Raw genomic sequence first — 13,526 nt, forward strand, 5'->3', positions numbered from 1 at the left:
GTGAGTTCTCAGCAGCCCAATTCCCAGCAGCTGTGGGTGAGTGTGCTTTTTGAAGAGTTCTGGACAGTGCTAAGTCTCCATTCCCCGCCCCTCCATTCCACTCCTCCTTTCCCTCTCCTCCTCCTAATAGTAACAACAATAATAACAATGACCTGGCCACACCCAGGACCTTGTCCTGTGGGCTTGACGCAAACAATCTCACATAAGCTTCATGAGAGGCTCTTTTACAGCACAGAACCAAAGAGGGTCCTTTCAATCATGCCCCAAATCTGCCGAGTTAGTAAGTCACAGACACAGAATTTGAACCCATGACTGTTAGATACCTGGAATCTGTTCTTTTGCTAACAATCAGGGATAACCTTTGGGGAAATCAGAGCAGCAAAGGAAGGAGGAAGAGGGCCAACCGTGGATTTATTCTAGAATTAATGGCAAGCCCCAAAACAATGCATCCTGCAGTGCAAACATCACATGCCGACACTGACTGAGCTCAGGGTTCCGGGAGAGGGGCTGCCGGCCACCTCCATCACTCATGTTAATGGTTACCAAGAAACAGTACCTCCCCCAAGGGGAATGTGAGGGAACTTAGCACTTTGTATCCTGACCACAGAAACTGATAAAGAAAAGAAAACCAATTTCCGGTAGTCAAGTGTATAAAAATAATTTTATTTACTACTGTAAATAAAGTAGTGCAAAGAGTAGTTTGGACCCACAATATTGCATTACTGATTTATTTACTACCTTAGCAGCATACCGTAGTCAGACATTCTGCCCTTGCTTGTCCTCTGACACACGCATGCGCACACACATATACATACCGACACACACATGTGCATGCTCATGCACGCACACGCGCGCGCGCGCGCGCACACACACACACACACACACACACACACACACACTCCTATACAGACTCAGGCAGGCATAGAGGGGCTGGAATGAATCTATGAGCTAAAGGCTTGTTTTCTGCATATTGCATTGCCGCCAGTCTATCCTCATGGGTAATTCATGGAGAAGGACTACACTTAAATACTAAGGATTTGCTAGATGTTACTTTTAGGGACTGCAATAGAAACATAAAACAATGTCCTCCGATGATTTGAAAGCACTATGACCTTAGAAAAATTCAAGGGGAAAAAATGTAAACCAATTTACAAAACCATCGCCTTCCTTGTATTTCTAGCCACACACGATTCATTCCTAGATGCCTTCTAACTATTGTGTTTGGAAATCAAGGAGCAATCTGTCAAGTGGGCTATGGCAAATACTGGGAAGGAAACATTATGGGATTTTCTGTTCTCTGATAAAAGGGAATATACAAAGGATGAAGACACTTCCTTGTGTGTAAGCATCCTGCTGTAACACAGGGCAAACTCTGACTCCCAATCAATCACCAGGAACAAGTGTATGATGATCCGGTTATACAGATCCTTCTCTGATCAAGATATTCCTTGGATCTTGATAACCTCTGGTAACTGTCTGTTCTGGGAACATCCTTGTAATTTGATTAAAAGTGAAGAAAAGAAAAGAACAAGACACCAAGTGCAAAAATCTGTATCCAGCTGACAAGACTTTTAAGGTGTTGGTCAGTATAATGCCCTAGCTCCCAGCCTTTCAGTACCAGCTGTTATAAAGGTTTTTCTCTTGGCCGGGGAGATAGATCTGGATACACAGTTCACCCGTGTGGCTCAGGGTTGTTAGTGATTGAGGGCTGGTCCTGGTTAGAGATATCTGCAGCTGGAGGCACAGCTGGATTTGCTGTGGGCATGGTGGACTCTGGTGAGGCCCAGGCTGGTGCTGGAGGGGATCCAGTGGCTGCAGAGACAGGCACAAAATGAGGCAGAATATGTAAATTAGCATGTGAAAGGCTGCCCGCCCCCCCCGCCCCCCCACCCCCTCCGGTCTCCAGGAGAGATGTGAATCCAGGGTCATTATCTAGGTTCTCTGGACTTTGTTACATCCTTCTATAAAATGGTAGGTTGGAATGGATGTGCAAAGATCTCTGAGGTTCAGACATCCTGGGACCCAAAGCCAGGGCTTCTAGGCCCAAATCCCTCGGATCTGGGTGGTGGCCATACCTCTGGTTTTTCCATGATGATAATGCAAATTAAGCCATAAATCATTCCGTTGGGCCATGAGCCAAATTGTCTAGAAATTGTTTTATTTAAATAACTGTATATAAAAGTTTGCAAACAGCCAGGTGCCAGTGGCTCACACCTAGCTACTCAGAAGGCAGCCCAGGCAGAAAAGTCCATGAGATTTTTATTTCCAATTAACTCAGAAAGAGCTGAAGTGGCACTGTGGGCCAAGTGGCAGAATGCTAGCCTTGAGCAAAAAGAAGCTCAAGGACAATGTCCAGGCCCTGAGTTCAAGCCCCAGGCCCTGGGCACGTGCGCGCGTACACACACACACACACACACACACACACACAATTTGGAAACATAATTGCTAGGTTTAATTATTTATCCATTTATCTTTAGGAGTGCTTATAGTTTTTGTGTTTGTTGTTGTTGTTGCTATTTGTGGGGCTTGAACTCTGGGCCTGGGTGTTATTCCTGAGCTCTTCAGCTTAAGGCTAGCGCTCTACCTCTTGAGCCACAGTGCCACTTCTGGTTTTCTGTTGGCTAATTGGAGATAAGAGTTTCACAGACTTTCCTGCCCAGGCTGGCTTTGAACTGTGATCCTCAGATCTCAGCCTCAGTAGCTAGGATTACAGGCATGAGCCACTGGCACCGGCTTGTGCTTACAGTTTTATATGTTGGTATTACTCATTTTCAAATGAGAGTGGCTTTTGAGGTTATCTATCAGTGTCTAGAGATGCTGGTTGCCATAACCCCAGGATGGGAAGATGAAGTCTGGTGGGCAGAGCCCAGGGATGCTTCTAGGCCTCCTGGCATGCACAGGACAACCCCATGACAGAGAGCAGTAAGTTGTAAATGTCAGCTCCTGGAGCTGATAAGTCCTCCTGTATGTACTGAGATGTAGAAATGTTCAGACTGGGCTCTGGAGCCTGTCTGGTCTGTCCTATCATAGCTGTGTGATCTTGGACACGTTAGCCATCCTCCCTACCTCCAAGGAAAATGGAAGAAATCAAAGCATCTCAACCTCACTGAGCTGGTGTAGGGGTTGAACAAGTTAATATTTACAGAGTGCTCCAATCAATATCTGACATGAATGAGTACACTGGGCAAATGTTAGCTATGACCTGGGTTACTGAGGAAATGTGTTAAGATTTGTTCATTCCAGGCACGTGGCTTTACAGGACTGATAGTGAATTTGATTGTGTGATGTCTACAGTTCTCTTTGGGGCCACAAGAGCCTAAGAAAACAGCATCAACTTCAAAGCCAGAAAGGCCAGGAGACAAATAGTTCTGATGTTTATCAACTAGGTAAGCTTGAGCCAGTTTCTAAACTTCTCTGAGCCTTCGGATCTTTATCGGTAAATTAGGGGAAGCAATTTTCAGAGCTGGATGGTTAACTTAGTAAGCAAATTTTGTGCAAATAATTGTCACTTTGCCTTCAACAGGGATCCTAATTACTCTCAGCAATGTCCTGCTCTTCTGTTCTTAGTAAGTAGGTCTATTTTTTTCCTCTTTGAAACACAGTCTTACTATATAGCTCAGGTTGGCCTTGAATTCACTCCCTTTCCCTCAGCCTGCTGAATGCTGGGGTATGGCAACGTGCCTGGGATATGGGGCCATTTTGAAAGGTTCTCAAATATCTGTCGGGGTTCTATGATCCAGCCACAAGGTGTCAATGATTTGTAGGTAAAAGCCTTCAGGAGTTACGCCATGGCTGTGAGGAGCCAAAGGCCCTTGCAGGAAGCCCTGGTATGGACCTCACAAGCCCTTGGCTTTTCTGGACTTTTCCATCAAGCCTCTCCCAACACCTTCAGAAGAGGCTGTGGAGCCCGAGGCTTTTCTAAAAGAATAGAACAGTGGGAGCCGGGTACCAGTGGCTCATGCCTGTAATCCTAGCTACTCAGGAGGCTGAGATCTGAGGACCATAGTTCAAAGCCAGCCTGGGCAGGAAAGTCTGTGAGACTCTTATCTCCAATAAACCACTAGAAAACCAGAAGTGGCGCTGTGGCTTAAGCGGTAGAGCACTCACCCAGAGCTGAAGAGCACAGGGACAGCGCCCAAGCCCAGAGTTCAAGCCCCACGACCGACAAGACAAAACAAACAAACAAACAAAAAACAGTGGGGGGCTGGGAAGGTGGCTCAGTGGTAGAGTGCTTGCCTTGCATGCTCAAGGCCCTGGGTTCGATTCCTCAGCACCACATAAGCAAAAAAGAAAAAAGCCGGAAGTGGCGCTGTGACTCAAGTGGTAGAGCGCTAGCCTTGAGCTGAATTGCTGAGGGACAGCGCCCAGGCCCAGAGTTCAGGCCCCAGGACTAGACCCCCCCCCCCAAAAAAAACAAAACAAACAAACAAAAAACAGTGGGAGCCGGGTACCAGTGGCTCACGCCTGTAATCCTAGCTACTCAGGAGGCTGAGACCTGAAGATCCTAATTCCAAACAAGCCTAGGCAGGAAAGTCCTTGAAATTCTTATCTACAAGTAGCCACCCAAAAGCAAGAAGTGGAGTGGCCTAGAGTTCAAGCCTCAATATCTGCACCCAGACAAAACAGACAAACAAACAAAAAGGGTAACAAGGGGATGGGAAGATGGCTTAGTGGTAGAGTGCTTGCCTTGCATGCATGAGGCCCTGGGTTTAATTCCTCAGCATCACATAAGCAAAAAAGCCGGAAGTGGCACTGTGGCTCAAGTGGTAGAGGGCTAGCCTTGAGCTGAAGAGCTGAGGGACAGTGCCCAGACCCAGAGTTAAGGCCCCACGACCGCCCCCACCCCCCAAGACCACTTGACAGCAGTCAGGAGACCTACTCTAGAAAATCTCAATTATCTGCCACTAACTCACTTTGGATGGATACGGAATGGTGGATGCTTCAGTTCTAAAGTGCCTGAATCCCATAGGACTCCGTTTCCTCCCCTGTGAATTGTGGGACCCCGATGGTGTGCAGATCTACTTGGTCCCCAGGCTTTATCTTTCTGCTGATCTCCCTGGATGTGAATTCCACACTGCAGCCTGGAATTGTTCGAGCTGAGGGAAATGTTTAAATCACCATGGTAACAAGATAACTCAGCAATCACTTTTCTGATTAAAACAAAAAGTGCCAGTGTGTAAATGTAGAAGGAATGCCTAATTAGCACTGTCACCATTTCAACCTTCTGATAAGAACACAATAAAAACCTGCTAGAAGGTTTTGCAGGGAGTTTATTATCCAGTGAGAGCTGGATTGCAGGCTTTGTAATCACCCCCACTTCCCCCACCGTCTGTCCTAATTTTAAAGTGGTCCCTTTGTCTCTACTCACCTGGAAGCCATGCTAATTTTATTACTGGACTGGAATCAAGGCAACCAGGAAAACCAGTGCGCTGTTCAAAATGAATTACAGAGTAGATTCCAGAGCCAAATAAAAGGGATTTGTGGATTCTCTGTACATTAGTGAGCATAACCAGGGGTTTGCTCAAACTATATAGGAGCTAAAGGTAGCCCCTGTTTTTACATGGTCCTTGAGTTAAGGACTGGCTTTTACACCTAGAATGGGTGAACACAAACTAAAAAAGGAAGAAGAGAAGAAGAAGAAGAAGAAGAAGAAGAAGAAGAAGAAGAAGAAGAAGAAGAAGAAGAAGAAGAAGAAGAAGAAGAAGAAGAAGAAGAAGAAGAAGAAGAAGAAGAAGAAGAAGAAGAAGAAGAAGAAGAAGAAGAAGAAGAAGAAGAAGAAAAAGAAGAAGAAGAGCAGCAGCTGCTGCTGCTAGTGTAAGCCTATATTCCTAGTTACTCAGGATGCTGAGATCTGAGGATCGAGGTTCAAAACCAGCCCCAGGCAGAAAAGTCCATGAGATTCTTATCTCCAATTAATCAGCAAAAGGTCCAAAGTGGAGCTGTGGTTCAAGTAGTAGAGTGCTAGCCTTGAGGGAAAAAAAAAGAAAAAGAAAAAGCAAGCAAGCAAGCTTAGGGACAGCAATGAGCCCTGAGTTCAAGTTTTAGGACTGGCACCAAAAAAAAGTTTGAAGTGGAGCTGTGGCTCAAGTAGTACAGTGCTAGCCTTGGGCAAAAAGAGGTAAGGGAGGGCACCCTGGCCCGGAGTTCAAGCCCCAGTATCACTGCACACAAAAAAGAAAAGACTTTTGAAATTTAAGTAAGTCTGACATGGAGTTGGGCATCTGACAGAGATAGCCAGAAAACTCAAATAATTGCTTATCTATAGTTTTGCAGAAAAGTTTGCCAATCTCTGTTGGGACAGTTGTCTCCATCTGCTTGCCAGCTGGAAAGAACATGGGGCGTGCACTGAGTTAATGCTGGAATGGCAGAGTGCTTGCAAGAATGAGGTGCACCAGCGAGACCCTGGAAATCTCACACTTCACAGTGGCAGCACTCTGCGCTGGCACAGACTCCTGTCAACAGTTTAGAGTGTCAGGGCAATGAGCCAAGGCAACACAGGATGACCCGGACCCAGAAATCCCTGACTCGAAGGCCATTGCCTTCCTCCCCTGCCTTGTGCTAGGCCAGGAGCAGAGACTGTATTAAATGTAGATTCAGTGACAGAAAAAGAGCAAGGAAAGGCTTAATTAATCCCACTCAGATCATCTTACTCTTTTCAAAAGGATCTGGGGCTGACCATTCATCCAGAAAGGATAAAAAGGTTTAACTGGTTTAAATGGTGAATTCGGTGATTAGGATGGTCTAGGATGGGCTTGCCTTGTGGTGCTTTTGACTTAGACATTAACACCCAAACGGCAGGCTGAGTTTTCCTTATCTGAAATACTTGAGATTAGAAATAGTTTAGATTCCAGATGTTCCTGGATTGGGGTCATTGGCATACAAGTAAGGAGAGATCTTGGAGATGGGACTTAAATCTAAACATGAAATTCACCTGGGTTCCGTGTGTGCCATTTACACGGACAGCATGAAAGGCAATTTTTATACAATGAATAAATGGAGTTCACCTGTAGTTTGACTGTAACCACACAACACGAGGTCAGACCAGGTGTGGGCTTTTCCACTGGTGGAGTCGTGATGGTGCTCACCATAGTCTCAGAGTTTGGAGCACTTAAGATTTTGTACTTTCAAATGAGCAATGCTCAGTCTACAGGAAGACAGGATTCTTTCTTTGAAATGGCATTTCTATCTAAATCGCCTCTCTTCCTTGACCTCCCTTGGGCAGCCAGTCAGGCTCCAGGGTTTTTTTTTTTTTGGCTATTGTTTTGTTTTTTGGCTGTTGTTTCCAGGGGAGTTGTGGGCAGAGTGGACAGAACTCTAAATGTATTTTACTCTGGATTCTTTTTTCATTTTGTTTCTCAAAAGCCTGCTCCATTAAAGTAATTATGTCTGGTATCCTCAGTGGGGTGGGTGGGAGAGAGTACTTTTGAGATGCAGTGAGGCAGGGAAAGAGCTTTCTGGAATCTGGAGAGGGGCCGAGCCTGTCCGCGGGTTGTCCTTGCAGCTTTCTGAAATGGGAAGAGTTGATGGGAGAGGAAGGCAAATGGTGTTTATCTTCTTCAAAGAGGGTAGAGCTGCCAGGTGACCCAGAAGTTATGTATCTGATGGACCCCAGAGGGACAGTCTAGGCCAGGGAAGATGTGTGTTTTGCTCTCTGACTAGTGACAGCGAAGTGACTCCAGGACTACAAGAGGCCCAGGGACTTTTCTGCTATCCTGGGAAGCATTAAGCTCATGAAAGATGAAGCTGCCTGTGGACTACAAGCTCAGAGTGAAAAATAAGGCCCTTAAAGGAAACGCAAGATGTGCACAGTCATGCACTATCTTCGTACTTTTGATAAATTAGTTGTCAAAAGTTTAAATGCTCTGAAAAAGAAGCTTACAGTGTAGAAAGAGTCTCACAAAACAGAAAAAAAAAGTTTGCTTGGGCTAGGAAAGTGGCTCAGTGGTAGAAGTGCCTAGATTGTATGAAGCCCCGGGTTCGATTCCTCAGTACCACATATACAGAAAAAAGCCTGAAGTGGTGCTGTGGCTCAAGTGATAGAGTGTTAGCCTTGAGCCAAAGCAGCTCAGAGACAGGCCTTGAGTTCAAGCCCCATGACAGACAAAAAGAAAAAGAAAAAAAAAGTCTTGCTATAGGCACTAGTAATTGTTAGCACTAAATGAAGCAATTTAAGGGCAGCTGCTCCTGGTGGCAGCACCCTCTAATTGCAGGTGAAATGCTCCATAAAACCTAACTCCTTGGGAGTACCACAGGTGAAGATCTCAGCACTACGCATGGTGTCATTTCATGAGAAGACAATGTGCTACTCTTGTGCAGTAAAATTACACCTTAAATCAGATAGAAAACCAGCCATGAGAATATGGAGAAACCACATTGAGAGGTCGAGTTCTGGAGTCTTTATTTGAGCACTAGCGAACTGCAGATGGCCAATTACAAAGATCTGCCCTCCAAAACAGAGCTTACACCAAGCTTTTAGAGACAAAGGTTAGGGCTAGGAATATGGCTTATGGTAGAGTGCTTGCCTAGCATGCATGAAGCCCTGGGTTCAATTCCTCAGTACCACATACACAGAAAAAGCTGGAAGTAGTGCTGTAGCTCAAGTGGTAGAGTGCTAGTCTTGAGCAAAAGAAGCTCAGGGACAGTGCCCAGGCCCTGAGTGCAAGCCCCAGGACTGGTAAAAAAAAAAAGCAAAACAACAACAACAACAACAACAACAACAAAAAACGAGAGAGAGAGAGAGAGAGAGAGAGAGGAAGAAGGAAGGGAAGGAAGGAAGATCAAATCACTGATTTCCTCATTTCTGCTGTTATAGAAGAGGAAACTGAGGCACAGGTAGGATCCTCTGATTTTTAAAGTCACCACAGTTTACGGTGGAGCAAGAATCATAGACGCCTACCACTGATTTCTAAGTGAGTTAGGCAAAGGCTAGGGCAAGCCGGGTGCTGGTAGCACCTAGCAACTATAATCCAAGCTACTAAGGAAGCTGAGATCTGAGGATCACTGTTCAAAGCCAGCCAGGCAAGTCCTTGAGACTCATCTCCAATGAACTACTACAAAGATGAAGTGGAGCTGTGGCTCAAGTGGTAGAGTTCTGTCTATGAGCAGAAAAAGCTAAGGGACCTCCTCAGGCCCTGAGTTCAAGACCAAGACCACACACACACACACACACACACACACACACACTCTCTCTCTCTCTCTCTCTCTCTCTCTCTCTCTCTCTCTCTCTCTCTGAATTGGTCCAGTGGGTAGGGGGGTATGCTGGACAAAGGCTGAAGGAACAAGGGGAATGTGTGACCCAATGAACGCAGGAGTCACAGAAAAGGAAGGATATCTCAACAGACAGGAAGGACAGGGGGAGGAGAATGCAGACAGACTGACAATGGAGAAGAGAGAGAAGACAAGGGAAAAAGCCGACTTCTGAAAAAGCTCTTCACCGCCCATGAATTTTCATGGCTACCAGCTGGTATAAAATCATCAAGGCAATTTTCAGCTCCTCTAACGGAACTGCATTTGTAATAATCATAACAATATTTCTACAGAGTGAAAAAAAATGACAAAGATAATTTGAAATGGAAAACACTGACAAGATGCAAAATAAATGTGCCCGACCTGGCAACAAATTTAGCGATGGGACACAATCTGCATGAGGCAGGTTTATTAACTGGGAGGGCATGAGCCCTCACGTGTGGAAGGGCTTTGAATGAGCTAAATCACGGGAAAGGACTCTGGGTCACCTTGCAAACAGCCATTTCTTCCTCCTCAAGAAGAGGTGTGGCAGCGGCATTCCTTTCCTTTTCCTTGTCGACTACATAAATAATGGCCACAATAATACACAAATATCACCGTACCCCTGATTTATCTTTTTGTACGTCTCTGTTAGTCTTCATGAGTTTATACGCCTTTGGTCACAGTAAGGTCTGCCCTGGGCCTCTGCAGGCCCTGTGCAGTTGCCTCCCAACATCTTGGCTAAGTTTCTGCCCAGTATCTGCGTTACCTAGGTAACTGGCACACCTGGAGGCAGTCACCTCCCCTTCCGGCTAGGTCACATCTTGGGGCCACCCCTGTTCACAGGCCTCTCATCTGACCATAGGAGAGACCTAGACCCTGAGGTCACATCCCATCCAGTGTGGCCACACCTTTCCTCCACCTGGCCACACCTCTTCCTTTCCCAGGTCTAGATAAATCCTGGCTTGGGGGTAGGTCATGGCTGGGGCAGCAGCTTGGTAAATAAGCTTCTTTTCCTGCCTGAATACCATGAGGTGTTCTCTTCATCGGTTACCTAATTAAGCCTATTTAATATCCCCTACAGTCACCACCATGATGGTGGAAAACTGCAATTTTTCCACCAAGAGACATTTATAGGGCTGACATTTGTAGTAAGAGTTCTTGTGAATGCCAGGCTTAAGCCTTAGCCTTTCCTCTAACTCAGCTTACCTAAGTTAGAGAGAATACAATCAGTAATGGCTAAGCTTTATCCAGAGGGCATTATATGCCAGAGAAGTATAGTAGCTACCATTTAACCCCAGTTGCCATTTAGATAAGCATCTTTTTTTTTTTTGGCCCAAGACTGGAACTTGAACTCAGTACCTGATGCTTTTATTCATTGGCTAGTGATCTACCAATTGAGCCATGCTTCCAACCCCTAGATAAGCGACTTTTTTGTTGTTGGTCATGGGGCTTGAACTCTGGGCCTGGGCGCTGTCCCTTAGCTCTTCAACTTAAGGCAAGTGTTGTACCACTTGAACCACAGCATCATTTCCGGAGCTAAGAGTCTCATGGACATTCCTGCCTGGGCTGGCTTTGAACCATGATCCTCAGATCTCAGCCTCCTTAATACCTAGGGTTACAGACATGAGCCACCAGAGCTCTGCTTAGGTAAGTATCTTAAATACAATTTTTTTTTTTTCCTGCCTGGGCTAGCTTTGACCATGATCCATAGATCTCAGTATCCTGAGTGTCTAGGATTACAGGCGTGAGCCACCAATATCCAGCTTACATTTACTTTTAAATGCAATTTTTATATCTTCTATCCTTGGGAAATGGCTATTCTTAGAACTTCCATGTGGCTTAGTGGTAGAGTGCTCGCTTAGCATGCATGAAGCCCTGGGTTCAATTCCTCAGTACCACATAAATAGAAAAAAAAAAAGCCGAAGTAGCACTGTGGCTCAAGTGGTAGAGTGCTAGTCTTGAGCAAAAGAAGCTCAAGGGACAGTGCCAAGGCCCTGAGTTCAAGCCCCAGGTCTGGGGGAAAAAAAAACCCAAAACAACAACAACCTCCAAAACAACAACAACAAAAAACTTCCAAGAGAAACTGGGGATTAAGTAGGTTGAATAGTTTACCTAAGTGACAAGCTAATGAGAAGTCAAGTTTGGGCTTAGCCTGAATGGAAGGGATGGAGGAAGCATGTCCTTAAAGATCCCTTACTACAGCTCAGAAGAACAGTACTTAGTAGTGAAAAAAACAAAGGGGAGAATGCTACTTGGACCCTCCTTCCGAGTCCCTGCGGCTTGGCCTGTTTGTTCAGTCAATGGTGGTCCAACCTTTCTTGCATTGGATGCTTGATTGGAATAAACAAAAGGCTTCACGCAGGCTTTGGAAGTGGATTCTCAAGCACAGGGGGAGAATTTTGGTATATGATGTCTTTTTAATGGGAGAAAATATTCTAGACTAATTTCTTTCACTGGTTCTGGGGCTTGAACTCAGGGCCTGAGTATTGTCTCTTACATTTCACTCAAGGCTAGTGCTCTACCACCTGAGCCACACTTTTACTTCTTTAATTTCTTAAGCTCTTTAAACACACACACACACACACACACACACACACACAACACCTTACTTTGACAAAGTTGTTCAGTGGCTTCCTGACAGGGACTATATATATACCCTAATAAACCCTAGAGGAGACTCCCCCCCAGAGAATTCCCCTTTCTATCCTACCTTGGCTTTTTGTAAGACTTTACCTGAGATGGACTGGAAATGGTGCACAATCCAGGCAATCAACGCAGACAGCAGGAAGGTTCCCAAAAAGTAGATCTGCAAACATCCAGAGCATGTGTTAGATGACTGACAGGGTAGGGACCGGGAGGACAGGGCTGAGGGAGATACCTACTAGGGCAGAGTGCAGGATGGCACTCCAGATAAGCCTCAAGTGCAGGTAAAGCCAGGCCAGGGTACAGGGGCTGAGGGATTCCTCATTGCTGTGGCTCCAGCACCTACGGATGAAGCCCGGATGTGTCAGTCAGTTGTCATGGCACCATTCACAACCAGCCTTTCAGACTCTCCCACCCGCACTCAGGACTTGGCACCGGGAATGCACTCCATTAGAGATGCAGAGAATAAAGTAGTTCTGGCATTCTGAGATCCTAGCAGCAATTTCTTTCCCAAAAGGTTATTGCCATCCTTCGTTATTAGGGAGGACTCTGAGCCCAGAACTTGCCAGAATGATATTTCTGAGTCTCTGTCCAAAGTCCAAGTGTAGGCACGCTTGCTATCTTTCTGGAAATCGTAAGCCAATCAAGTGTGTTCATTTTCCCACTCTGCATGGAAACTCTTGGTCAGCACTTGAACTTCAGATCAAGTACATTCTCTATCTCAACCCTCAGATACTACAAAAGGGAAATGAATGTGGGTTTGGTTGAGTGCTTTCCAAGCAAAGCAAATCCTGAGTTCTTTTTTTCCAACACGTGATATCGCAAAACAAGGGAGTGGCTAACCTGAATCTTAGAGCAAGCCCCACCCACTGGGGTCTGCTGGAGTTCCTGGTGTTAGAGGAGAAGCAGAGGACTGACCTTTCGTACAGCTCTCGGAGAATGGAGACATTATTAGAATGGAGTGTTGGGTCAATTTCCAAGAAATCCAAAATGTGGTGTGGGATTATAGCACCTTCCTCAATTAGCAGGGCCAGGTTAAAAAATCCCTGAAAACAAGCCATAAACCAAACTTACCAAGTTTTCAGAATACATATAATAACCCAGACACACATACACGTCCTTCACTAGAATATAAACTTTTATAACCCCCTAAAAATATTTTTTTCTGCAGTCCCTAGAGCCAGATGGCTTTGTCATTTCATTGATGAATTGTTTCCCTAAATATATGCATCTGAGAAATTTATTTGCAGGAGAACCAGGAGGTTTACAAAGGATGCTGCGTCCCATCTGCTCAGCAGCCAGTCAACCGAGAGATCTGGCCTTTTCCATCCAAGCTCGGGAAACAAAACTCGTTGGAAAACATGCCAATGGACCAGCCGCAAAACCAAGACACTAGGCCGTTGGTCACCATCAACCTGTCAGAAATCTGACAAAATGTTTTGAGGCTGGGGTGCTACTCATGCCTGATGATCTTATGTCAAGTGTCTCCTTTCTATACATAAAAATGTACGGGTTGGGCACGGGTGGCTCATGCCTGTATCCTAGCTACTCAGAAGGCTGAGATCCGAGGATCAGAGTTAGAAGCCAGCCTGCAACGTCTGGAAAGTCTTTGAGACTCTTTATTGCCAATTCACCAATAAAAAGCCTGAAGTGGA

General features: G+C 45.5%; 1 protein-coding gene across 2 annotated transcripts in view; it reads right to left on the reverse strand.

The window, feature by feature from the left end:
* Nucleotides 1-670: 670 nt before the first annotated feature.
* The window catches only part of Sel1l3 (SEL1L family member 3), a 113,805-nt gene continuing 100,949 nt past the window's right edge, over nucleotides 671-13,526 (reverse strand). The window contains exons 21-24 of one of the 2 annotated variants that reach the window (XM_042674814.1): nucleotides 12,790-12,917; nucleotides 12,111-12,213; nucleotides 11,971-12,034; nucleotides 671-1,824 (exon numbers count right to left, since the gene is read on the reverse strand). In XM_042674814.1, the coding sequence (XP_042530748.1) occupies nucleotides 1,673-1,824; nucleotides 11,971-12,034; nucleotides 12,111-12,213; nucleotides 12,790-12,917 (447 nt within the window). In that variant the 3' untranslated portion in view covers nucleotides 671-1,672. Of the gene's footprint in view, nucleotides 1,825-11,961; nucleotides 12,035-12,110; nucleotides 12,214-12,789; nucleotides 12,918-13,526 lie in introns of both variants that reach the window. The other variant, XM_042674815.1, reaches the window with a different exon arrangement.

The sequence above is a fragment of the Dipodomys spectabilis genome, unplaced genomic scaffold (genome assembly GCF_019054845.1).
Source record: "Dipodomys spectabilis isolate Male_0828 unplaced genomic scaffold, ASM1905484v1 ptg000021l, whole genome shotgun sequence".
Lineage (NCBI taxonomy): Eukaryota > Metazoa > Chordata > Mammalia > Rodentia > Heteromyidae > Dipodomys > Dipodomys spectabilis.